This window comes from Macaca nemestrina, chromosome 1 (assembly GCF_043159975.1).
Source record: "Macaca nemestrina isolate mMacNem1 chromosome 1, mMacNem.hap1, whole genome shotgun sequence".
In the NCBI taxonomy this organism is placed as follows: Eukaryota; Metazoa; Chordata; class Mammalia; order Primates; family Cercopithecidae; genus Macaca; species Macaca nemestrina.
Window position 1 is genome coordinate 201673914 of NC_092125.1, and position 26705 is coordinate 201700618.

Here is a 26705-nt window from a genome sequence, read left to right on the forward strand (position 1 = left end):
GAGGCAGAGGTTGCAGTGAGCCGAGATGACACCACTGCACTCTGGGCAACAGAGTGAAATTCCATCACCAAAAAAAAAAAAAAAAAAAAAAAAAAGAAAAAATTCATACTATTATTATCCTTATTTCACAGGGAGGAAACTACAAAAGAGAGAGGTTAAGTAATTTGCCTGGGGTTACACAGCTGGTAAACTGGAAGGAATCCAGAGATCTGGCTCCAGGTACTTTGACTCTCATTTAATCCTCACTTAATTTAATGCAGCATACAAGACTGAACGACAGATACTGTTTTATCAAAAACAGCCATAGAGAAGCCAGGTGCAGTGGCATGCACCGTAGTCCCAGCTGCTCAGGAGTCTAAGATGTAAGGATCACTTGAGCCCAGGAGTTCAAGACCAGCCTGGGCAAACAGTGAGACCCTATCTCTAAAAAGGCAAACCAAAACACCTACAGTGAAAGAAAAGACTTGGCTCCAAATACCAAGTTGTTTTTACTATACTAAGCCCTTTACCCTCTTCCTAATGTCATCAAAACTCTGGTCTGGCTATCCCTTCTACACAGATGACTGCACAAACTCCATTTTGATCTTAGTTCTGAGCTCCAGATTCATACGTCCAATAGCTTCTCAGTCTGCTCCACCCACAAATCCTAAAGGCACTTCAAATTCAACTGGACTGAACAATTTGTTGTTGAGAGCCTAGAAGCACTCAAATTCCACTTAACTTCCAGAAGTTCTCTTTCACTATTTCTGTTAATGATACCAACGTCTACTCAGGCTGAAAACCTAAGTGTCATTTTAAACTCTGCCCTCTTTTGCTTTCCCATTTCAATCCATTGCCAGTCTCTCTCGTGCCTCCATAATCTTGATTGCATCTACTACCCTATTTTTCCTATGCCCCTCTTTCCCAGATTTCCTATTCTCAGCACCAACCACCTAGCTGTTCAAGATCGAAGCCAGGGCATCACCTTTGGTTTTTTTGTTTGTTTGTTTTTGTTTTGTTTTGTTTTTTGAGACAGTCTCATTCTGTCACCTAGGCTGGAGTGTAATGGCATGATCTCGGTTCATTGCAACTTCTGCTGCCCAGGTTCAGCGATTCTCCTGTCTCAGCCTCCTAAGCAGCTGGGATTACAGGTGCCCACCACCACGCCCAGCTAATTTTTGTATTTTTAGTAGAGATAGGGTTTCACCATGTTGGCCAGGCTAGTCTCAAGCTCCTGACCTCAGGTGATCTGCTGGCCTCGGCCTCCCAAAGTACCAGGATTACAGGCATGAGCCACCACGCCCGGTCTGGGGTAACATCTTTGATTCTTCTTTTTTCATCCACTACATTCAGCTTCTCTTGAAACTACCACCAATGTATTATCTGTCAAATCTGTCCACTTCCATTTCGGGGCTACCATTTTTTTTGACTTGGATTCTGGCAACAATCTCCTAACTGGTATCCTAGCCTCCCTCTTAACCATTGTTAATTTATGCTCAATACTACAGGCAGACTTTTCTGTCTTTCTTTTCTCTTTTCTTTTCTTTCTTTTCCTTCCTTCTTTTCTCTCTTTCCTTCCTTCTTTCTTTCTCTTTCTTTTTCTTTCCTTCTTTTTCTTTCTCTCTTTCTCTCCCTCTCTCTCTCCCTCTCCCCCTTTCTTTCTCTCTCTCTCTCTCTTTTTTTTTCTTTTTTTGAGGCAGAGTCTCTCTCTGTCACCCAGGCTGGAGTGCAGTGGCGCGATCTCGGCTCACTGCAAGCTCCGCCTCCTGGGTTCACGCCATTCTCCTGCCTCAGCCTCCCCAATAGCTGGGACTACAGGCACCCGCCACCACGCCTGGCTAATTTTTTTGTATTTTTAGTAGAGACGGGGTTTCACCATGTTAGTCAGGATGGTCTCGATCTCCTGACCTTGTGATCCGCCCGTCTCGGCCTCCCAAAGTGCTGGGATTACAGGCGTGAGGCACCGCGCCTGGCCTTTTTTTTTCTTTGTATCACCAAGTTTCACTCTTGTCACCCAGCTGGAGTGCAACAGCACGATCTTGGCTCACTGCAACCTCCGCCTCCAAGGTTCAAGCAATTCTCTTGCTTCAGCCTCCCAAGTAGCTGGGATTACAGGCGCCCGCCATCACGCCCGGCTAATTTTTGTATTTTTTAGTAGAGATGGGGATGTTGGCCAGGTTGGTCTCAAACTGCTGACCCCAGGTGATCCACCCGCCTCAGCCTCCCAAAATGCTGGGATTACAGGCGTGAGCCACCATGCCCGGCCTGTCTTTTTCTTTTTTATTTAGAGACAGGATCTCCCTATGTTGCCCAGGCTGGTCTTGAACTCCTGGGCTCAAGTGATCCTCTTGCCTCACCCTTGCTAGTAGCTGGGATTACGAGCATGTGTCACTGTGCCTGTTATAGAGTTATCAGTCTTAAAATGCAAACTGAATCATGTCACTCCCCTCTAAAAACACTTCAATGGCTTCATTACTCAAAATATCAAGTTCAAACTCTTTAACCTGGCTTGGAAAACCAGAATAATCTGCCTGCTCACCCTACTTGCACTCCCCTAAATATTTTGTGCTCTATCCCAGGGAACACCAAACTCAAAGCACTCATAAGGGCCAGTCAGTTTAGCTAACTAACTTGGTGCTTAAAACAAACATAAACAAAACACTGGTGAGCAGAGGACAGCCTTTATTTACATAGCTCTAGCTGATGACTGCCATGAGGGAATTTGAGCCCAACTGCCAGATCCTTTCTGGACAGATTTCATTTTTTAAAGGTTGGTCACTAACGTAAAGCCCTTAAAATACTTTGTGAGTTAAATAAAACATGTTTGAGAGGCTGAATTGATCTCATTCACTGTGCCAATCTGCCAAGCACCATTTTGCTTGCAGTTCCCCAAGGGCCATCTCTCTCACCTTTAGGCCTTTATACATGCTATGACCTAGAACACTGTTCTCTTCACACCCTCTACTTAACCTCTAGATTGCAAATTAAAAGTCAACCCAGGCACACACTTGTAGTCTCAACTACTTGGGAGGCTGAGGCAGGAGAATCACTTGAGCACAGGAGTTTGAGGCTATAGTGCATTATAATCTCACCTAGGAATAGCCACTGCATTCCATCCTTGGCAACAAAGCAAGGCTTTTTTTTTTTTTTTTTTTTTTTTTAGACTCGCTCTGTTGCCCAGGCTGGAGTACAGTGGTGCAACCTCAGCTCACTGCAGTCTCCGCCACCCAGGTTCAAGCGACTTTCCTGCCTCAGCCTCCCGAGTAGTTGGGATTACAGGCATCCACCACCATGCCCAGCTAATTTTTGTATTTTTAGTAGAAACAGGGTTTCACCATGTTGGCCAGGTTGGTCTTGAACTCCTGACCTCAAGTGATCTGCCTGCCTCGGCCTCCCGAAGTGCTGGGATTGCAGGCGTGAGCCACCACACCCGGCCAAGGCTGTCTCTTTTTTTTTTTTTTTTTGAGACGGAGTCTCGCTCTGTCGCCCAGGCTGGAGTGCAGTGGCCGGATCTCAGCTCACTGCAAGCTCCGCCTCCCAGGTTCACGCCATTCTCCTGCCTCAGCCTCCCGAGCAGCTGGGACTACAGGCACCCGCCACCTCGCCCGGCTAGTTTTTTTGTATTTTTTTAGTAGAGACGGGGTTTCACCGGGTTAGCAAGGATGGTCTCGATCTCCTGACCTCGTGATCCGCCCGTCTTGGCCTCCCAAAGTGCTGGGATTACAGGCTTGAGCCACCACGCCTGGCCTAAGGCTGTCTCTTAAAAAAGAGAGAGAGAGAGAGAGAGAAAGAGAGAGAGAGAAGAAAAGCCAATTCCCCCAAAAAGCTGTCCTTGACCTCTCAGAATCTCAGTTAAGTAACTCTCTGAAATGTTACCCTGAGAAGCCTGTACTTCCCTTATCATTTCACTCACCAAACTGCATAGAAATTGCATGTTTGCTTGGTCTACTCTGGGAGGCCAGGAGCAGGTTCTACCTTTATTTGAAGCAACAAGCATGGTGCCTGACATACAGCAGCTGCTCAATGAGTAACTGTTGACCTAACCAGTTAACTCTTGGCTGGGTGTGGTGGCTCATGCCTACAATCCTAACACTTTGGGAGGCCAAGAGGGGCAGACTGCTTGGGCCCAGCACTTTGAGACCAGCTTACACAACAAGGGGAAATCCCATCTCTATAAAAAATATGAAAATTAGCCAGGTATAGTAGCACACAGTGTAGTCCCAGCTACTCAGGAGACTGAGGTGGGAGGATCACTAGAGCCCAGGAGGGTGAGGCTGCAGTGAGCTGTGATCACATCACTGCACTCCAGCCTGGATGACAGAGCAACACCCTATCTCAAAAAATAAAACAGGTCGGGCGCCACGGCTCACGCCTGGGAGTCCGGGGCAGGCGGATCACGAGACCATCCTGGCTAACACGGTGAAACCTCGTCTCTACTAAAAATACAAAAATATAAAAATACAAAAAATTAGCCAGGCATGGTGGCGGGCGCCTGTAGTCCTAGCTACTCGGGAGGCTGAGGCAGGAGAATGGCGTGAACCTGGGAGGCAGAGCTTACAGTGAGCTGAGATTGTGCCACTGAGCTCCAGCCTGGGCGACAGAGCGAGACTCCGTCTCAAAAAAAAAATAAATAAGTAAAAAGAAAAAATAAAACAAAACAAAACCCATACATAAATTAAATCTCACTTGGAGTATTTTTGGCCTCCTAATTGGTCCTATTTCTATCCAGCCTTATCAGCTTCCATCTTCCATACTGGTATCACAAAAATCTTAAAATGTTAATGTACTGCTCTCATTCAATGACACCCTGTTGACGAAGATTCTAAGTTCTTTGATATAGCAATCAAGAAATTTCACATGGTTCCCTTCCCAATGTAATTGCCCCACTCTCTTTCACAAATATTATACTCCAAACAACTCCTCCTTAAGACCTAGAGAGCTATAGAGCTTTTCAACAGTGTTTGTGCTCATGTTCTTCCTATTATCTGAAATTCGTCCCTTATCCCAAATCTCTGAAGGAAAGAGCTCATCTCAAATGCCACCTCTTTTACAAAGTAAAAGCAAATCACCTTCTAACAACCCATCTTCATCCCAGGACTCAAAGTTCCAAAGAGGCCAGGCGCGGTGGCTCATGCCTGTAATCCCAGCATTTTGGGAGGCCGAGACGGGTGGATCACAAGGTCAGGAGATCGAGACCATCCTGGCTAACACGGTGAAACCCCGTCTCCACTAAAAAAATACAAAAATTAGCCGGGCGCGGTGGTGGGGCGCCTGTAGTCTCAGCTATACGGGAGGCTGAGGCAGGAGAATGGCTTGAACCTGGGAGGCGGAGCTTGCAGTGAGTGGAGATCGCGCCAATGCACTCCAGCCTGGGTGACAGAGCGAGACTCTGTCTCAAAAAAAAAAAAAAAAAAAAGTTCCAAAGAATACAGCAATGCCCTCTTATCCTCAGTTGTGGTTTCTACAGTTCCAGTGACACACAATCACTGTCCAAAAATATTACATGAAAAATGCCAGAAATAAACAATTCATAAGTTTCAAATTGTGAGCCATTCATGATGAAATTCTGTAACATCCAGGTCTGTCCCCTGGGTGTGAATCATCCCTTTATCTGGCATATCCACGCTGTATACTACCCACCTGTGAGTCACTTAGTAGATCTCTCAGTAATCAGGTCAGTTATCAGGTCAAGGTATCACAGTGTTTCTGTTCAAGAAACCCTTGTTTTACTTAATAATGGCCCCAAAGTACAAGAGTAGTGATGTTGGCAATATGCCAAAGAGAAGCTGTGCTGTGCTTCCTTTATATGAAAGGGTTGAAGTTCTTAATACAGTAAGGAAAGAAAAAAATCCTGTGCTGAAGTTGCTAAGAGCTAAGATCTACAGTAGGAATGAATCTTCTTTTTTTTTTTATTTTTGGGAAGGAGTTTCTCATTGCCTCAGCTAGAGTGCAATGGTGCGATCTCAGCTCACTGCAACCTCTGCCTCCCAGGTTCAAATGATTCTCCTGTCTCAGCCTCCTGAGTAGCTGGGATTACAGGCATGCGACACCACATCTGGCTAATTTTGTATTTTTAGTAGAGACAGGGTTTCACCATGTTAGTCAAGGTGATCTCGAACTCCTGACCTCAGGTGATCCACTGGCTTTGGCCTCCCAAAGCACTGGGATTATAGGCATGAGCCACCACGCCTGGCCAGGAATGAATCTTCTATGCATGAAACTGCAAACAGTTTATTGTTATAATTGTCCTAGTTTATTATTATTGTTGTTAATTTCTTACTCTACCTAATTTAAAAATTAAGCTTTATCAGAGGTATATATGTACAGGAAAAAATATAACATATATAGGGTACAGTACTATCCATGGTTTCAGGCATCTACTGGGGGTCCTAGAAAGTATCCCCGCTCAGATAAGAGTGGGCTACTGCATTACCCCACAGTCCAAAATCACAAAATACACAGGAAACACAGTCCAGGATCCTACAGAAACAAAACAAACAACAGAATCAGCTCTAAATAGACCTTGGTGAATTAGTGAAACGCATATCAAAATCACAATTAAATTAAAAAGAAGTGCTACTCAGGAGGCTGAGGAGGGAGGATTACTTGAGTCCAGGAGGTTGAGGCTGCAATGAGCTATGACTGTGCCACTGTACTCTAGCCCAGGCAACAGAGTAAAACACTGTCTCTAAAAGAGAGAAAAAGAGGCTGGGTGCCATGGCTCACACCTGTAATCCCAAAATTTGCAAGGCCAAGGTGGGCGGATCACCTGAGGTTGGGAGTTCGAGACCAGCCTGACCAATATGGAGAAATCCCATCTCTACTAAAAATACAAAATTAGCTGGCTATGGTGGCGCATGCCTGTAATCCCAGCTGCTCGGCAGGTAGAGATTGCAGTGAGCTGAGATTGCACCATTGCACTCCAGCCTGGGCAACAAGAGCAAAACTCTGTCTCAAAAAAAAAAAAAGAGCGAGAAAAAGAAAAAAAAAGTGAAAGGGCAAATAGCCAAATCACTTTTTCAGAAGAACAAAGTGGGAGAACTGTGCTACCACATAACAAGACTTACTATAATATAAATTAAGTAATTAAGCCACTGTGGTATTGGCATATGGGTCAATAAGCAGACCAAGTCAACCGAACAGAGAGCCCAAAGCCAGACACACACATACTGCCTGGCACAAAATAGGTGCCTGATGAGTATATATGCAATGAATAAGTAAAAATGGACATTTAATATATAAAAGAAATGGGTCAGGCACTGTGGCTCATGCCTGTAATCTCAGCACTTTGGGAAGCCAAGGTGGGCAGATCACTTGAGCCCAGGAGTTTGAGACCAACCTGGTTAACACAGCAAAAACCCATCTCTACAAACATACAAAAATTAGCCGAGTGTGGTGGCATGCACCCGTGGTCCCAGCTACTCAGGAGGCTGAGATGGAAAGATGGCTTGAGCCTGGGAGGCGGAGGACGCGGTGAGCCGAGATCGCACTGCTGCACTGCAGCCTGAGTGCCAGAGTGAGACACTGTGTCAAAAAAAAAAAAAAAAGACAACCAAATAGGAAAATGGGCAAAACGGTTGAATAGGAATTGGGGAATACAAATTAAAATAATAGTAAGATACCATTTCATGTCTACCTAAATTAGCAACAAAATTGAAATCTGACAAAATCAAGTTTTGGCAAGGACTCAGAGCAACTGCAATTCTTACATAGCTGGCAACTGGAAACTATTTTGGCTTTATCTAATACAGGTGAGTATTTGCATATGTCCTGATCCAATTCTACTCCTAGTATATCCTTTAGTGAAACTTTAGCATATATGCATCAAGAGACATGTTCAAGAAAGTTCATAGCAGCAGTATTTGCAATAGTCAAACCCCAGAAGCAAATCAAATGCCCATCAATGAGATAACAGACTAGAATACATTTATTTCAATGAAATTCAGTAAAAATAAATACAGCAGCCAGGCGCGGTGGCTCACGCCTGTAATCCCAACACTTTCAGAGGCCGAGGTGGGCGGATCACGAGGTCAGGAGATCGAGACCATCCTGGCTAACACAGTGAAACCCCGTCTCTACTAAAAATTAGAAAAAATTAGCCAGGCATGGTGGCAGACACCTGTAGTCCCAGCTACTGGGGAGGCTGAGGCAGGAGAATGGTGTGAATCCGGGAGGTGGAGCTTGCAGTGAGCCGAGATCGCGCCACTGCACTCCAGCCTGGGCAACAGAGCGAGACTCTGTCTCAAAAAATAATAATAATAAATAGATAAATAAATAAATAAATACAGCTACATGTATCAACATGGGTGAGTCTCAAGAACATATTTAGCAAAAATAAGAAAGTCACATAATAAATACGGTATGGCTCCATCTATATAATAATCAAACATGTAAAACTAAAACATACTGTGCTTGGAACTGCAGGTAAAAAATAAAAATCATTTTTATAATTTTTTAAAAAGAATACAGGCATGGTGGCTGATGCTTAAAGTCTCAGCACTTTGGGAGATTAAAGTAGGAAGATCTCTTGAGGCCAGGGGTTTGACGCCAGCCTGGGCAAAACAGCAAGACCCTGTTTCAACAAAAAAATTTTTTTGAATTAGCCGAGAGAGGCTGGGTATGGTGGCTCACGCCTATAATCCCAGCACTTTGGGAGGCCAAGGCAGGCGGATTGCTTTGAGTTCACGAATTCAAGATCAGCCTGGGCAAAATGGTAAAACCCCATTTCTACCAAAAAATTAGCCAGGCATGGTGGCTTACACCTTTAAATCCAGCTACTTGGCAAGCTGAGGCTGGAGAATCACCTGAGCCCAGAAAGCAGAGGTTGCAGTGAGCTGAGATCGCACCACTGCACTCCAGCCTGGGTGACAAAGTGAGACCCTGTCTCAAAAAAAAAACAGGCATGGTGGTGCCTGCCTGTAGTCCTAGCTACTTGGGAGGCTGAGGTGGGAAGATAACTTGAGCCCAGGAGTTCAGGGCTGTAGTGAGCTATGATCACACCACTGCACTCCAGCCTGCAGGGAGCAGAGCTCTAGGGAGCAGAGATAGTCTGCTCCCTAGAGTACCTAAAAATATCTTCTGCCTTTTCTGTTTTTCATTCCCAGCTGCCTTCACACCTAAAAAAGCTCTGTAGTCCCAAGGTCTGTCTACTCTTCTACTTTCCTTCCTTGCTTCCCCAGTTGCCTCCACTGGCTCCAGAGACATGACAAGGCCATCTAGGAAAGAACACTCATCTTCTTTCAGTCTCTGGAATGGGTGACAAAAATACCACTGTTGTTAGATTACTCAAGCTGTAGAAACAGACTTTTTAACCACAGATTCTTATGCTGTAAGGCAACATGCACCCCTAGTCCCTCTTTATTTTCTCATTTGGACTCTTGTAACAGCCACTCACCTAGCCTCTCTGCTTCTAAAATGCATGCCTGTTCCTATCCCTCTTTCATTAAAAACCCTTCACTTGTTCCTCCTCACTGTCTCCAGAGAGGTTAAAACTGGGAACCATTGGACCTATTTGGTCTACAGATGTACTAATGTGTTTGGTTTGAATACATGCTTCAAATAAAAACCAAAAAGCAAAAACTCTGGGTTAACTTTTTTTTTTGAGACAAAATCTCATTCTGTCACCTGGGCTGGAGTGCAGTGGTGCAATTACGGCTCACCACAGCCTTGACCTCCCAGGCTCAAGTGATCCTCCGACCTCAGCCTTCCAGATAGCTGGGACTACAGGTGCAGGCCAGCATGCCAGCTAATTTTTTTTTTTGTATTTTTTGTAGAGACAAGGTTTCTTGGGAGATTTTACATAATAATCTGGATTTCCAGCATCTCTTTAAAAACTCGAAGATCGGCCGGGCGCGGTGGCTCAAGCCTGTAATCCCAGCACTTTGGGAGGCCGAGACGGGCGGATCACGAGGTCAGGAGATCGAGACCATCCTGGCTAACATGGTGAAACCCCGTCTCTACTAAAAATACAAAAAACTAGCCGGGCGCGGTGGCGGGCGCCTGTAGTCCCAGCTACTCGGGAGGCTGAGGCAGGAGAATGGCGTAAACCTGGGAGGCGGAGCTTGCAGTGAGCTGAGATCCGGCCACTGCACTCCAGCCTGGGTGACAGAGCAAGACTCTGTCTCAAAAAAAAAAAAAAAAAAAAAAAACTCGAAGATCAGTGAAAAGTCACTTGTAGCTGAATCTACAGGTTAGACAGAGTCTATACTCTCTGATAACTAGAGATTTGGCATCTACTTCAACACAGTCCTACTCACTCTTATTTTGGCATTAAATTTTTGGTTTTTTGGTTTTGTTTTGGTTTTTTGAGACAGGGTCTCACTCTGTCTCTCAGGCTGGAGCACAGTAGTACAATCACGGATCACTGTAACCTCTGCTTCCCAGGCTCAAAATGATCCTCCCACCTCAGCCTCCTAAGTAGCCGGGACTACAGGCACTTGCTACCATGCCCGGCTACTTTTTTTGTTTTTTTGTTTTTTTTTTTTTGAGACGGAGTCTCGCTCTGTCGCCCAGGCTGGAGTGCAGTGGCGCGATCTCGGCTCACTGCAAGCTCCGCCTCCTGGGTTTACGCCATTCTCCTGCCTCAGCCTCCTGAGTAGCTGGGACTACAGGCGCCCGCCACCGCGCCCGGCTAATTTTTTGTATTTTTAGTAGAGACGGGGTTTCACCGTGGTCTCGATCTCCTGACCTTGTGATCCGCCCGCCTCGGCCTCCCAAAGTGCTGGGATTACAGGCGTGAGCCACCGCGCCCGGCCGCCCGGCTACTTTTTTGTAGAGACGAGGTCTTGCCATGTTGACCAAGTTGGTCTCGAACTCCTGGGCTCAAGCAATCTGCCCATCTCGGCCTCCCAAAGTGCTAGTATGACAGGCATGAGCCACTGCACCTGGCTTTGTTTTTTTGTTTTGTTTTGTTTTTGAGATGGAGTCTCGCTCTGTCACCCAGGCTGGAGTGCAGTGGTGCGATCTCAGCTGACTGCAAGCTCTGCCTCATGGGTTCACACCATTATCCTGCTTCAGCCTCCCGAGCAGCTGGGACTACAGGCGCCCGCCACCATGCCCGGCTAATTTTTTGTATTTTTAGTAGAGACAGGGTTTCACCGTGTTAGCCAGGATGGTCTCGATCTCCTGACCTCGGCCTCCCAAAGTGCTGGGATTACAGGCGTAAGCCACCATGCCCAGCCTAGCTTTTTTTTTAAGACAGAGTCTTGCTCTGTCCCCCAGGCTGAAATGCAGTGGTGCAATCATAGCTCACTGCAGCCTCGACCTCCCAGGCTCAAGCAGTCTTCCCACCTCAGCCTCCCAAGTACCTGAGACCACAGGCACACGCCACCATGGCCAAATTTTGTTGTAGAGACAGGATTTCCCTATGTTGCCCAGGCTGGCCTAGGACTCCTAGGTTCAAGTGATCCTCCTGCCTCCACCTCCTGAAGTGCTGTGATTACAGGCGTAAGCCACCATGCCCAGCCAAAAATCTTTATCATTTATTGTACCTGCCTTGTAACAGCAGTCAACATGTAAATGAGTGGTGGAGAAAATGAGATAATGAATGGCATATAGGGAACCAGAGCAGATGCAGTTAGGGAATAATAGCACATCTGGTAACTCACATAGATTTCCATTTTTCGGTAGAGACCATAGTTGAGCAGCAAATTATGAGTCATGCGGATTCGGTGAGGCTTCATTGGGTGGCCTTGTCCGTAGTAGTAATTTCCAACATCCCCTGAAGAAGAGACAGTGACAGCTTCACGAAACGGTTAGACATACACTCCCAGGAGAACCCAGGAATTTTTTTTTTCTTTTTTTTTGAGATGGAGTCTCGCTCTGTCACCCAGGCTGGAGTGCAATGGTGCTATCTCGGCAGCTCTCTGCAACCTCCGCCTCCCAGGTTCAAGCAATTGTCCTGCCTCAGCCTCCTAAATTGCTGGGATTACAGGTGCGTGCCACCAAACCCAGCTAATTTTTATATTTTAGTAGAGGTGGGATTTCACCATGTTGGCCAGGCTGGTCTCAAACTCCTCACCTCAAGTGATCCTCCCACCTCAGCCTCTGAAAGTGCTAGGATTATTTTATATCTGAATTATTTACATGACTATATCCACAAGACTGGGTACCCCTTGAAGGCAAGGATTAATATGCCTTGTATATCACAGAGGCTCAATAAAGATTCAATGAATTGAATTGAGTCTCAGAGAAGTTAAGTGCCTGCTCAAGATCACACAGCTAATGAATGATCTGGAGCCCACTCTTCTGACTCCAAATCCAATATGCTAAAAGCTACATTGGGTTTCTTTTTCTTTTTTTTTTTCTTTTTTTTTTTTTTAGACAGTCTCACTCTGTTGCCCAGGCTGGGGCGCAGTGGCACAATCTCGGCTCACTGCAGGCTCTGCCTCCTGGGTTCACGCCATTCTCCTGGCTCAGCCTCCCAAGTAGTTGACACTACAGGCGCCCTCCACCACGCCCGGCTAATTTTTTGCATTTTTTTTTTTTTTAGTAGAGACAGGGTTTCACTGTGTTAGCCAGGATGGTCTCGATCTCCTGACCTTGTGATCCACCCGCCTCAGCCTCCCAAAGTGCTGGGAGTACAGGCATGAGCCACTGTGCCCGGCCCTACACTGGGTTTCTCAGGTACCTACTTTAGTTTGCACTTAATCTAGAGGGCCCTATAAATCTACCTGGTAGAAAGTTCCTTGAACACTTTTGCAAAATCAAGTGAACTACACACCCAAAGATCTCTCCTTAGAGGTTTATTAGCTTGAGGCAGAGCTTTCACCACCCAGTGAAAAAAAGGCATGAGCCTTGATCCCTAGCAACTCCCTTGCCTATCAAGCCTGCATCCAGTCAAGGCTCAGACCTGGAGGACTAAGATACCTTATCCAGAAGGGTAAGGGAGTACCTGAGGTGAGGGTAGTCGGGGGGGGGCTCTGAGACACCATCCTTTTCTTTTTACGTTTTTTTGTTTGTTTGTTTGATGTTTTTGTTTGTTTGCTTGTTTGTAGAGATGGCATCTTGCTTTGTTGCCCAGGCTGGTTTCAAACTCCTGATTAGCCTTCTAAAGTGCTGGAATTACAGATGTGAGCCTCCAATAGTGCAGGCCAACCATCCTTTTCCTAAGTTTTTAATTAGTTTGCCAACCGTGCTGTGTGTATTCCTATACACATTGACAAATGCTATGACAGGGTGGTACGGAGCATGAGGGGTACTGTCCACTTCCTTAGAATTCCACCCTGGATCCTCTTCTATATAACTTCTTGAGTGACTGCATCCTTCATGACTAAATTTACTATAATTAAAATAAAGACATATCTCTATATCTTAATCAGGTTGCTGAGAGACTTTAAAAGAAATTGTCCTTTTTATTTAGGTACGACTTAATTTTTATTTTTATTTTTGGAGACAGAGTCTCACTCTGTCACCCAGGCTAGAGTTCAGTGGTGCGATCTCAGGCTCACTGCCTGCCGGGTTCAAACAATTCTCCTGCCTCAGCCTCCTGAGTAGCTGGGATTACAGGCATGTGCCACCACACCTAAGTTTTGTACTTTTAGTAGAGTCAGGGTTTCACCATGTTGGCCAGGCTGGTCTCAAACTCCTGACCTCAAATGATCCACCCACCTTGGCCTCTCAAAGTGCTGGGATTACAGACGTGAGCCTGGCGCCAGCCATACTTTAAACTCTTAAAGAGCTTTCCCATCATTATTCTCATAATAGGAACTCCTATCATTTTGATTTTATAGGAGAGTAATCTGAAATGTAAGGTGACTTGCCTAGTATTGCAAAGCTTCTCAATGGCAGAGCCAAATCTGAGTCCCAAAGTAATGACCTCACTGCAAAACTCGGTTTCTCAAGTAAGATGTCTATTCCCAGCCGGGCATGGTGGCTCAGCCTGTAATCCCAGCACTTTGGGAGGCCGAGATGGGCGGATCACGAGGTAAGGAGATCAAGACCATCCTGACTAACACAGTGAAACCGGTCTCTATTAAAAATACAAAAAATTAGCCAGGTGTGGTGGCGCGCACCTTCAGTCCCAGCTTCTTGCGAGGCTGAGGCAGGAGAATGGCATGAACCCTGGAAGTGGAGCTTGCAGAGAGCCGAGATCATGCCACTGCACTCCAGCCTGGGCAACAGAGCAAGACTCTGTCTCAAAAAAAAAGTGGGGGGGAGGGGGGAGAGAGAGCATTAGGAGATACACCTAATGTAAATGATGAGTTAATGGGTGCAGCACACCAATATGGCACATGTATACATATGTAACAAACCTGCACATTGTGCACATGTACCCTAGAACTTAAAGTATAATAAAAAATAAAATAAAATAAAATAAAAAAAGAAGTCTATTCCCTTATCTAAAGACTGAGGTCTTTCTACCTTTTCTTCTTTTTCTTTTTTGAGGCAGGGTCTTGCTTTGTCACTCAGGCTGAGTGCAGTGGCACCATTATTGGGGTCACGGCAGGCTCCACCTGGGCTCAAACCATCCACCTGCCTCAGTCTCCCACCTCAACCTCCCAAGTAGCTGAAATTACAGGCACGTGTCACCACACCCAGCTTATTTTTTTGTGTTGTTTTGTAGAGCTGGGGGGGATGTCTCATTTTGTTGCCTAGGCTGGTCTTGAACTCCTGGCCTGAAGTGATCCTTCCTCCTTGGCCACCCAAACTACTGGGATTACAGGTGTGAGCCACCATGCCTGGCCCATTTTTTTCTTCTTTTAAACTGAGAATGTTATCATAAAATGTTATCATAAAACTGTGCAAAATGATATGACTACAAAAATCACAGGTTCCAGCCTCAAAATGATTCTCATCACTGCCCAGCAATCCTTCCAAATTTCTTTCCCTAGCCCCCAACTTTTGCAACAGCTATTTAAATCTCCTCTCTTCAAGATTCCTAATCTACCAACTGCCCTTCCCCACCCTCAGGAAAAGGAATATTCTCTTTCCTCACCTTGAGAACTCCCTCAACTTTCTCCTTATCTTCTCCTCTTCAAACTTACCTCCATTTGAACTTTTCCTTGCCATTTACCCTCGCATCACAAAGGATTTTGTTGAAGGTTGGTGTCTCTACCTGGGCTCCGGTTTCCATTTCCCCTGGTCTCCTCAGGAAACTCCATCACTACTAGTCCCTTTCCTGTATCTTCACCCTCTCCCTCTCTTCTGGCTCTTTTCTGTAAGAATTATTTCAATATGCTCAACTTTTAGCCACTACATCTCCCTTATCAATAATCCTCTCTCCCTACCTTACACAAGCTTCCCTTTGAAAGGGTTCAACCAGCTGGGCATGGTAGCTCACGCCTGTAAACCCAGCACTTTGGGAGGCCGAGGCGGGCAGATCACTTGAGCTCAGGAGTTTGAGACCAGCCTGGGCAACATGGTGAAATCCTGTCTCTAAACAAAAGACAACCGTTTGTCTTCTAAACAAAAAATACAAAAAGGGTGCACACCTGTGGTTCCAGCTACTTGGAAGAGTGAGCTGAGATCGTGCCACTGCACTCCAGCCTGAGTGACAGAGTGAGACCCTGTCTCCAAAAAAAGGGTTCAACCCAATGTCTCCTCTTCATCTAGCCATCCATGTACTGCAATCTACCACAATCTAGCTTCTGCCCCAATTGCTGCCAACACTTGCCCAATCCCTCCCTTCTTTAGCTTCTGTAACCCGGTACTTTCTGCTTCACTTACCTCTCTGGCCCCTCACTCTATATCGTTATACATTTAATCAACACATATTTATTGAGAACCTATCATAAGCTAGGCATTGTTTTTGGTGCTGGGGATACAGAGGTAAACAAGGTATGGCCCCTTTCTCTAAAGAGCCTCCTGCCTACAAGAAATATGACCAAGTAAATGGGCAATTCCGCTACACAGTGACAAATAGTATGGTGAGGGAGTACACAGCATGAGGGGCACTAAACTTTTCCTCAATCCACTTCCTTAGAATTCCACCCTGGAATTCTATATAACTTCTTGGGTGACTGCATCCTTTAGGACTACATTTACTATAATTAAAATTGCTACCAGCCAGGAATGGTGGCTCATGCCTAAAATCCCAGCACTTTGGGAGGTTGAGATGGGAGGATCACCTGAGCCCAGGAGTTTAAGGCCAGCCCGGACAACATGGCGAGACAACATCTCTACAATAAATAAATAAATAAATAAATAAATAAATAAAATAAAATAAAATAACTATCCACATGCTGATTGCTATGGTCTGAATGTGTCCCCCAAAATTCATGTGTTGGAAACATAATCCCCAGTGCCAACAGTGTTTGGAAGTGGAGCCTTTTGGGAGGTGTTTAGGTCTCAAGGGCTCTACCATCCTAATACATTAATGGCCTTATTAAAAAAACAGAGAGTTCATCCTTTTTTGCCTTTCCACCTTCCGTCATAAGAAGACACTGAATTCAAAGCACCATCTTGAAAGTAGAGACCAGACCCTCACCAGACACCAAATGCTGGCACCCTGATCTTGGCCTTTCCAGCCTTGGACTTCTCAGCCTCCAGAACTATGAGAAATACATTTATGTTCTTTTTTTTTTTTTTTTTTTGTCACAAGGTCTCACTCTGTCCCCCAGGCTGGAGTGCAGTGGTGCAATCATGGCTCACTGCAAAGTCGACCTCCCAGGATCAAGTGATCCTCCCACTTCAGCCTCTCTACAGGCACATGTCATCATGCCCAACTAATTTTTTTACTTTTTGTTGAGACGGGGTCTCCCTATGTTGCCCAGGCTGGTCTCAAACTCCTGGGCTCAAAAGAACCGTCTGCCCCAGCCTCCCAAACTACTGGGATTATAGGCCTGAGCCACCACATCCAGCAATTTCTGTTCTTTATAAACAGTGTTCTGTTATAACAGACTAAGATACTGATGACTACCAAAAAAATTTCTATCTTCTAAACTACCTACTGGATGCCTCTACTTGAATGTTCCCCAAACATCTTAACAGTTATCAATAGTTATTTCTAAACAAACAACAACAACAAAAAACAGTGGCTTATGCCTGTAATCCCAGCACTCTGGGAGGCTGAGGTGGCAGGATTGCTTGAGGCCAGGCCCAGGAGTTCAAGACAAGCCTGGGCAATATATTGAGACCCCGTCTCTAGAAGTTAAAAAAAAAAAAAAGTTATCAACTGACATGGCATTCTCCAAACCTCCAAACACTCACCATCAAATTGCCCACACCAGAGGCCAGGAAGTGTGGCTCACGCCTGTAATCCTAGCACTTTAGGAGGCTGAGGCAGACAGATCACTGGAGGTCAGTTTGAGACGAGCCTGGCCAACATGGTAAAACCCCATCTCTAATAAAAATACAAAAATTAGCCAAGCATGGTGGCGTACGCCTGTAATCCCGGCTACTCAGGAGGCTGAGGCAGGAGAATCCCTTGAATCTAGGAGATGGACGTTGCAGTTGCAGTGAGCCAAGATCATGCCACTGCACTCCAGCCTGGGTGACAGAGCTAGACACTGTCTCTCTCTCTCTATATATATATGTATTGCCCACACCAGGAACTTGGGATCCATGCCTTCTTCCTTACCCCTAAAATCTGAATTTCTTTTTTTGTTCGTTTTTTTTTTTTTTTTTTTTTTGAGACGGAGTCTCACGCTGTTGCCCAGGCTGGAGTGCAGTGGCCAGATCTCGGCTCACTGCAAGCTCCGCCTCCCGGGTTCCCGCCATTCTCCTGCCTCAGCCTCCTGAGTAGCTGGGACTACAGGCGCCCGCCACCGCGCCCGGCTAATTTTTTGTATTTTTAGTAGAGACGGGGTTTCACTGTGGTCTCGATCTCCTGACCTTGTGATCCGCCCGCCTCGGCCTCCCAAAGTGCTGGGATTACAGGCTTGAGCCACCGCGCCCGGCCTCGTTTTTGTTTTTTTGAGACCAAGTCTCAATCTTTTGCTCAGGATGGAGTGCAGTGGTGAGAACTCAGCTCACTGCAACTTCCGCCTCCCAGGTTCAAACAATTCTTATGCCTCAGCCTCCTGAGTAGCTGGGACTACAGGCATGTGCCACCACACCTGGCTAATTTTTTTATTTTTTTGAGATCGAGTCTCACCCTGTTGCCCAGGCTGGAGTGCGGTGGCGCAATCTTGGCTCACTGCAACCTCTGCCTCGCAGGTTCAAGTGATTCTCCTGCCTCAGCCTCCTGAGTAGCTGGGATTACAGGTGCGTGCCACTACGCCCAGGTAATTTTTGTATTTTTAGTAGAGACGGGGTTTCACCACGTTGGCCAGGCTGGTCTTGAACTCCTGGCCTCGAGTGATCTCCTGCCTCAGCCTCCCAAAGTACTGGGATTACAGGCGTGAGCCACTGCACCTGGACCCCCTGACTTTAATTTCTTTCTCTCTTTTTTTTTTTTTTGAGACGGAGTCTCCCTCTGTCGCCCAGGATAGAGTGCAGTGGCATGATCTCCGCTCACTGCAAGCTCCACCTCCCGCATCCACACCATTCTCCTGCCTCAGCCTCCCAAGTAGCTGGGATTATAGGCGCCCACCACCACACTCGGCTAATTTTTTTGTATTTTTAGTAGAGACGGGGTTTCACCAGTTAGCCAGGATGGTCTCGATCTCCTGACTTCGTGATCTGCCCTCCTCAGCCTCCCAAAGTGCTGGGAGTACAGGTGTGAGCCACCGTGCCCAGCCCATGACTTTAATTTCTAAGGTATAAACCTGATGATGTCACTAACCTGCATAAAACTTGAATCATTCACAAGTGCCCTCAATAAAGTCCAACTTCCTTGGGACAGCATGCCCAGCCCTTCATGGTCTGGTTCCTGTTTACATTTTTTTTTTTTTAAGACATAGCCTCACTCCGTTGTCCAAGCTGGAGTGCAGTGGTATGATCTTGGCTCACTGCAACCTCCACCTCCCGGGTTCTAAGGGATTCTCCTGCCTCAGGCTCCAGAGTAGCTGGGATTACAGGTGCGCGACACCATGCCCGGCTAATTTTGTATTTTTAGTAGAGACGGGGTTTCGCCATGTTGGCCAGGCTGGTCTCGAACTCCTGACCTCAGATGATCCACCAGCCTTGGCCTCCCAAAGTGCTGGGATTACAGGTGTGAGCCACCTCGCCTGGTCGGTCTCCATTTACTTCAGCAACCACATTATTTGCAACACTTCCCTCGCCCCGGGTCCCCACCTTCTACAATAGGCCCCCAAATCTATGTCTCAGCCATACTGTTACAAATGCCTGCTTTTCTTTCTTCCCCTTTTTTTTTTTTTTTTTTTTTTGAGACAGAGTCTTGCTCTGTCGCCCAGGCTGGAGTCCAGTGGCCTGATCTCATCTCACTGCAACCTCCACCTCCCAAGTTCAAGGGATTCTCCTGCCTCGGCCTCCCAAGTAGCTGGAATTACAGGCGCGCGCCACCACGCCCAGCTACTTTTTATATTTTTGTAGAGACAGGGTTTTGCCATGTTGGCCAGGCTGGTCTCGAACTCCTGACCTCAAGTGATCCGCCTGCCCTGGCCTCCCAAAGCGCTCGGATTACAGGCGTGAGCCACCGCGCCCGGTCAAATGCCTGTTTTTCAAAGGTGCTGTCCTCTCTCTTGCCTCTGAAACTTGCTGTTATCTTTGCCTTCCCTTTGCCTGGCTAAGAACTCCTGTTCTTCAGGTCCTGAGACGTCCCCTCCTTCGCTGACTCCTCAGGTGGAGTTCGGTGACTATTCTCTGTGCTCCTCTAACACTCTGAGCTCTGACACGGAGAGAACTTGGGTCACTGGGACCCGATCATTCCCACCGCCCCAGCCCCTCAACACTTCCTCGAACACAGTAACCTGCTTGAGAGATTAAGTGAGAAGCCTGTTTTAACAGGTTGCATCCTTCTCCTTGCAACCCCTGGCGCCCCACGTCGCAGTAGCAACCGCAGGCCCCGCTCAGAGGCTGGGGGAGGGGAGGCGGGCGACCAGTCGTGCAGGGCTCTTCCCCCAGAAAAGATGAGGAAGAGACGGGGCAGGGAAGAGCTTTGGGTTCTCGGCAAGAAAATGTATCCTTGCAGCCGTCTCCATCAGATTCAGCCTCCCTGCTCGGACGCACCCTCCCCTCTAGGAGTCCCACTCAAACTCTCCACATCAAACTCTCCACATCAGACTTCCTCAGAATCTTCCCACCAAGATTACCTCAGGGTTCCCCCACGCGATCCCCTCGATCTCAGCCTCGATCTCCTTTCCTCACAGCCTCCTCCCTCAGCCTCGACTTCCCCCTCGCAGCCTCCTCTCCGAGCCTCTCCCCAGCGCCTCAGCCTCCCGCAGCCTCCCATCGGCGCTCCAGCCTCAGCCTCCAGGTCCCCGGTTCGGCCCGGCCCGGCCCCGCCCCCGCCGCGAGGACAGTGCTCACCGTCGTAGTAGTAACAGACTTTCCTCCGGGTGCCCTGCGTCTGCGCCATCTTGCTCGCCTCCCGTCCCTACCGTCAGTCGGTCCGTCCGCCCTCCCGCCCGCGGCTCAGCTCAGCGTCCGACCCAGGGGGGAGGGGGCGGGTCTCCGGCCCGCCCCGCCCGTCCCCTCCTGAGCTCACCTATAGCCGCGCAGCCCGGGCACCGCTCCAGCCAATCAGCTTGCGCAGACACGGGCCCGGAACTCGGCAGGGGGCAAGGGCAGCCCGGAGAGGCCGCCGAGGGCCCCCTGGGCCTGTACCAAGGTCTGCGACAGATGGGTGGGGAGCCGCCCGGGGACCGTACCATCAGTCCCGGGGGAGGAAAGCAGCTCCGTAAACTTAACAGTCCCACTTGGTCGTGAAAAGCGTGCTTGGAGATCGGAGGCCAACTTTCTGATTTTACGGAGAATAAACCGAGGCCTACAGGGGAAAAGTGACTTGCACAAGGTCACTCAGCCAATAAAAGGGCTGAACCTGGGTTAGAAAGCGAGTTTGTGATCGCAAAGGAGGGCTACAGAAAAATAATTAAATTAAAAAGAAAAGCAACACGCTGGTTTTGAGAGGAAGAAACTGACAAGAAAGGGAAAGAAAGCTGTTTGTCGAGGGGCTGCTGTGTGCCAAGTACTGTGCGACAGTTTACCAATGTTATTTCAGTTTTTCCTCAAAACACCTCTCGGCCAAGGGCTTTTTACCTCCATTTTACAGGACAGGATAAAGAAGTTCAGATTTCTGTGAATTACTCAAAGTTACACAAAGTAATTAAATTCAATTTTTCAACTGTACAGGGTTTTTTGAATGCCTTCTTTGCACCAGAGGCACTGTAACAAAGTGACAGAACCCAGCCTTTCTGACTCCAAAACCTACCTCCCTGAAGCAGTCACCCAGGATGACTTAAGTAGGAGTCTCTTTAGACAGGAAGAAATGGGATTATCCTATGATAGGAGAGCAGATTTTCCTTTCCTTTCCTTTCCTTTCCTTTTTCCTTTCCTTTTTCCTTTCCTTTTTCCTTCCCTTCTCTTCCCCTCCCTTCCCCTCCCCTCCTCTCCCCTCCCCTCCCTTCCCTTCCCTTCCCTGAGGACAGTTCCGCTTTAGTTGCCCTGGCTGGAGTACAATGGTGTGATCTGTGCGGTGTGATCTCGGCTCACCGCAATCTCTGCATCTGGGTTCAAGCGGTTCTCCTGCCTCAGCCTCCCGAGTAGCTGGCCTTACAGGCATGCGCCACCACGCCCGGCTAACTTTGTATTTTTAGTAGAGAGGAGGTTTCTCCATGTTGGTCAAGGTGGTCTCCGACTCCTGAGCTCAGGATCCGCCCGCCTCGGCCCCCCAATGTTACAGGCATGAGCCATGGTGGCTGGCCTAGAAGAGCAGGTTTCTCAGCTTGGAAGCTAATGACATTTTGGGCCAGGTAATTCTTTTTTGTAGGAAGCTGTTCTGTGCCTGGGCAACTAGAGCGAAACTCTTGTCTCCAAAAAAAAAAAAAAAAAAAAAAAAATTAAGCAGCATCCTTAGCCTCTACCCACTGGATGCCAGTAGCACCTTCCCCCCAGGCTGTGACAACCAAAATTGTCTCTAGACATTGCCAAGTACTGTGCAATAGCTTTACCACTGGATTGGGGGGAAGATTAGTGGGGTGTAAGGGAGTGTAAAATTGCCCCCAACTCTCCCATTGAGGACCACTCCACCAGATCATCAATTATCAACTGATCATCACTGAAAGCGGAAAGACCTAAAAGTGCAATGCTGGGCTATTAAAATAACTAAAATAATGTCGATATTTAATGAGTGCTTCCTATATGCCAAACATTGCGCTAAGTTAGCCACCTACTCGTGGTCCTACATTCAACAAGAGGCAGGGCAAGCTCATGTCTGTAATCCCAACACTTTAGGAGGCCAAGGCAGGTGGATCACTTGAGTTCATGAGTTCAAGACCAGCCCGGGCAACACGGCAAAACCCCATCTCTACAAAAAATAGAAAAATTACCCGGGTGTGGGGGCACGCTCCTGTAGTTCCAGCTACTCAGGAGGCTGAGGTGGGATGATAGCCTGAGCCCAGGAGACAGATGTTGCAGTGAGCCAAGATCACACCACCACACTCCAGCCTGGGCAATAGAGCCAGGCCTTGTCTCAAACAAAACAAAACAAGATACATCTTTATGCCTCTTTAAAGAGTGTTTGGGACTTGTGTTTCTCACTCAGAAACTGCATTTAAGTCATTAATTATAAGGTAACAGAAAATCTAAGGCTGGTTGCCTCTATAATAGAAACAGCAAAGGGCCAGGGAACAAATTCTACTCCGAGTTCTCTGCTGCTAATTCTCAGCTAGTCCTGGGTGGGTTTACTTAACCGTTCTGGGCCTCCATTTCCCTTGTTATAAAATGGGGAGGAGGCCGGCTGCTGTGGCTCACGCCTGTAATCCCAGCACTTTGGGAGGCTGAGGCAGGCAGATCATGTGAGGTCAGGAGTTCGAGACCAGCCTGGCCAACATGGTGAAAACCCGTCTCTACTAAAAATACGAAAATTAGCTGGGTGTGGTGGTGCACGCCTGTAGGTCCCAGCTACTTAGGAGGCTGAGGCAGGAGAATCGCTTGAAATCAGGAGGTGGAGGTTGCAGTGAGCCGAGATCAGGGCACTGCATTCCAGCTTGGATGACAGAGTGAGACTCTGTCTCAAATAAATAAAAGAAATAAAATAAAATAATAAAAATGGGGAGGATAGGAATACAAAATTCACCGACACTATGGTAGCACACAGTATCCCAAAGAGAAGGAGTGTGGGGATCAGATGAGATCATGAGGTGTGGCAGCAGGTCAGTTAGGTGATAGATTTATGTTGTTATGACTCAGAGGCTCTTTGTTTGCTTTTTTTTTTTTTTTGAGAGATGGAGTCTGGTTCTGTTGCCCAGGCTGGAGTGCAGTGGCACTATCTCGGCTCACTGCAACCTCCACCTCCCGGGTTCACACCATTCTCCTGCCTCAGCCTCTCAAGTAGCTGGGACTACAGGTGCCCGACACCACGCCCGGCTACTTTTTTGTATTTGTAGTAGAAACAGGGTTTCACCGTGTTCGCCAGGATGGTCTCGATCTCCTGAGCTTGTGATCCGCCCGCCTCGGCCTCCCAAAGTGCTGGGATTACAGGCGTGAGCCACTGCGCCCGGCCTTTTTTTTTTTTTTTTTTTTTTTTTTAAAGACGGAATCTTGCTCTATCGCCCAGACGAGTGCAGTGGCGCCATCTTGGATCACTGCAAGCTCCCCATCCCGGGTTCATGCCATTCTCCCGCCTCAGCCTCCCAAGTAGCTGGGACTACAGGCACCCGCCACCATGCCCGGCTAATTTTTTGTGTTTTTAGTAGAGATGGGGTTTCACAGTGTTAGCCAGGATGGTCTTGATGTCCTGACCTCGTGATCTGCCCACCTCGGCCTCCCAAACTGCGAGATTACAGGCATGAGTCCCCACACCCGGCCCTTTGTTTGCATATTTTAAAAATTAGAGGCCGGGCATGGTTGCTCAAGCTTGTAATCCCAGCAGTTTGGGAGACCGAGGCGGGCAGATTGCCCAAGGTCAGGAGTTCGAGCCCAGCCTGGCCAACATGGTGAAACCCCATGTCTACTAAAAATATAAAAATTAGCTAGACATGGTGGCAGGCGCCTATAATCCCAGCTACTAGGGAGGCTAAGGCAGGAGAATTGCTTGAAGCCCGGAGGTAGAGGTTGCAGTGAGCTGAGATCGCACCATTGCACTCCAGCCTGGGGGACAAGAGCAAAACTCTGTCTCAAAAATAAAATAAAACAAAAATAATAAATAAAATTTAAAAATTAGATTATTTTCCCTTTAATAAAGAAATATGACATTCCCCCATCTTTTTTTTTTTTTTTTTTTTTTTTTGAGACAGTTTCGCTCTAGTGGCTCAGGCTGGAGTGCAATAGTGTGACCTTGGCTCACCACAACCTCTGCCTCCCGGATTCAAGCGATTCTCCTGCCTCAGCCTCTCGAGTAGCTGGGATTACAGGCTCCCGCCACCACACCTGGCTAACTTTTCGTATTCTTAGTAGTGCCGGGGTTTCATTATGTTGGCCAGGTTGATTTTGAACTTCTCACCTTGTGATCCACATGCCCAGGTCTCCTAAACTGCTGGGATTACAGGTGTGAGCCACCGTGCCTGGCTGACATTTCCCCATCTTTCATCAAACACTCTGCCATCCTCAGGTATCTTTAATTTTCTCACTTTTTAATGGAAATGTGTGTGCAAAAAACCCATTTTCTTTATTATACCATAATGTAATTTTCTTTATTATACCATTTATTAAACCACTTCTCTTTATTATAAGAACAACAAGCACGAACTTGATGATAAATAGCTACTAACACTCAGTTTCATTGTCTAAGACCAACAGGGAGTGGAGGGGACTCTGGCAAAGGCAGAGTTCATGCCCTACCTGGAGGGGTGGCCATTATTTGGCTCTATGAGGACAGGTAAGTCCAACATAGCTAAATCTTCCTTTTTTTTTTTTTTTTTTTTTTTTTTGAGATAGGGTTTCGCTCTCTTTTTCGCTCAAGCTGAAGTACAGTGGCAGGATCATGCTGACTGCAGCCTTGACTTCCTGGGCTCAAGCCATCCTCCTAAGTAGCTGGGAATACAGGCGTGCCTCCTGAGTAGCTGGGACTACAGGTGTGTGCCACCACACCCTGCTAATTTTTTTTTTTTTTTTTTTTTTTTTTTTTTTTTGCAGAGACAGGGTTTTGCCATGTTGCCCAGTCTGGTCTTAAACTCCTGGGCTTAAGCAATCTGCCCATCTTGGCCTTCCAAAATGCTGGGATTATAGGAGTGAGCCAACGTACCTAGCCCCTATTTTACAAGAGAAGGCAGAAATCTGGAGTTTTATGTAAAATCTCCCCACTTTTATAAACTGACTAACTCAGTCTATTTTCAAGACAGCAGTAAGAGCCATCCTTTTAAAATGTAAGTCAGGGCCGAGCGCTGTGACTTACGCCTGTAATCCCAGCACTTTGGGAGGCTGAGGAAGACAGATCACTTGAGCTTGGGAGTTCGAGATCAGCCTGGGCAACATGGTGAAACCCCGTCTCCACCAAAAATACAAAAAATTAGCTGGGAGTGGTGGTGTACGCCTGTGGTCCCAGCTACTTAGGAGGCTGAGGTGGGAGGATTGTTTGAGTCCATGAGGCAGAGGCTGCAGTGAGCCGAGATTTCACCTTTGTTCTCCAGCCTGGGTAACAGAGTAAGACCCCATCTCAATTAAAAATAAAAAAATAGACCGGGTGCGGTGGCTCTCACCTGTAATGCCAGCACTTTGGAAGGCCAAGGCGGGCAGATCATGAGGTCAGGAGATCAAGACCATCCTGGCTAACACGGTGAAACCCCGTCTCTACTAAAAATACAAAAAAATTAGCTGGGCTTGGTGGTGGGCTCCTGTAGTCCCAGCTACTCAGGAGTGAGGCAGGGAAAGGCGGAGCTTGCAGTGGGCCAAGATTGCACCCCTGCACTCTAGCGACAGAGTGAGACTCCGTTTCAAAAAATAAATAAATAATAAAAATAAATAAATAAAATGTAATTCAGATCATACCAGCTTTGCAGAGATTCCTACAAACTTTCCTCAAAATAGCTTCTGCAGAGGTCACAAGGCCCCAGGCCTGTAGGATCTACCCTCCTCTCTCAGAGCTTGCCAGGTAAACGCCTGCCTCACCCTATTCCCTCTGGTTGACTGCTCCTCCCCCTCCTCCATACAAGGCTCACTCCTTCACCTTGGAGTCGTTGCTCAAAAGCCACCTTCTCAATGAAGCCTTCCTTTTTTTTTTTTTTTTTTTTTTTTGAGACAGGATCTCCCTTTGTCGCCTACTCTGGAGTGCCGCAGTGGCACAGTCTTATCTCACGCACTCCTCATGCCTCAGCCTCCTGATCTGCTAGGACTACAAGCGTGAGCTACTACGCTCGGCTAAGTGTGTTTGGTTTTTTTAAAACTTTTTTTGGAGACCAGGATCTTACTCTGTTGCCCAGGCTAGCCTTGAACTTCTGGCCTCAAGAAAGTAGTCCCAGGTACTCGGGAGGCTGAGACAGGAGGATCATTTGAGCTGGAGAGGTTGAGGCTGCAGTGAGCCGTGGTCATGCCACTGCACTCCATCCTGGATGACAAAGTGAGACCCTGTCTCAAAAAAATAAAAATTAAAAAATCTGAAGATAGTTACAGATTTATTTGTTCCTCCTCCACTCCCACTGATTCATTTGACTAGCCTTAAAAAAACAAAATCTGGGCTAGGCACGGTGGCTCAAGCCTGTAATCCCAGCACTTTGGGAGGCCGAGACAGGCCGATCATGGGTCAGAAGATTAAGACCATCCGGGCTAACATGGTGAAACTCCGTCTCTAC

At 47.2% G+C, this 26705-nt stretch overlaps 1 protein-coding gene across 2 annotated transcripts in view; it reads right to left on the minus strand.

Annotated features, from left to right (window-relative positions):
- Nucleotides 1–20447, minus strand: part of LOC105494637 (histone deacetylase 1) — a 43881-nt gene extending 23434 nt beyond the window's left edge. Inside the window, exons 1-2 of one of the 2 annotated variants that reach the window (XM_011763246.3) lie at nucleotides 20290–20447; nucleotides 11586–11698 (exon numbers count right to left, since the gene is read on the minus strand). In XM_011763246.3, the coding sequence (XP_011761548.1) occupies nucleotides 11586–11698; nucleotides 20290–20338 (162 nt within the window). In that variant the 5' untranslated portion in view covers nucleotides 20339–20447. Of the gene's footprint in view, nucleotides 1–11585; nucleotides 11699–20072; nucleotides 20213–20289 lie in introns of those variants that run through there. The other variant, XM_011763247.3, reaches the window with a different exon arrangement.
- Between the last annotated feature and the right edge of the window lie 6258 nt (nucleotides 20448–26705).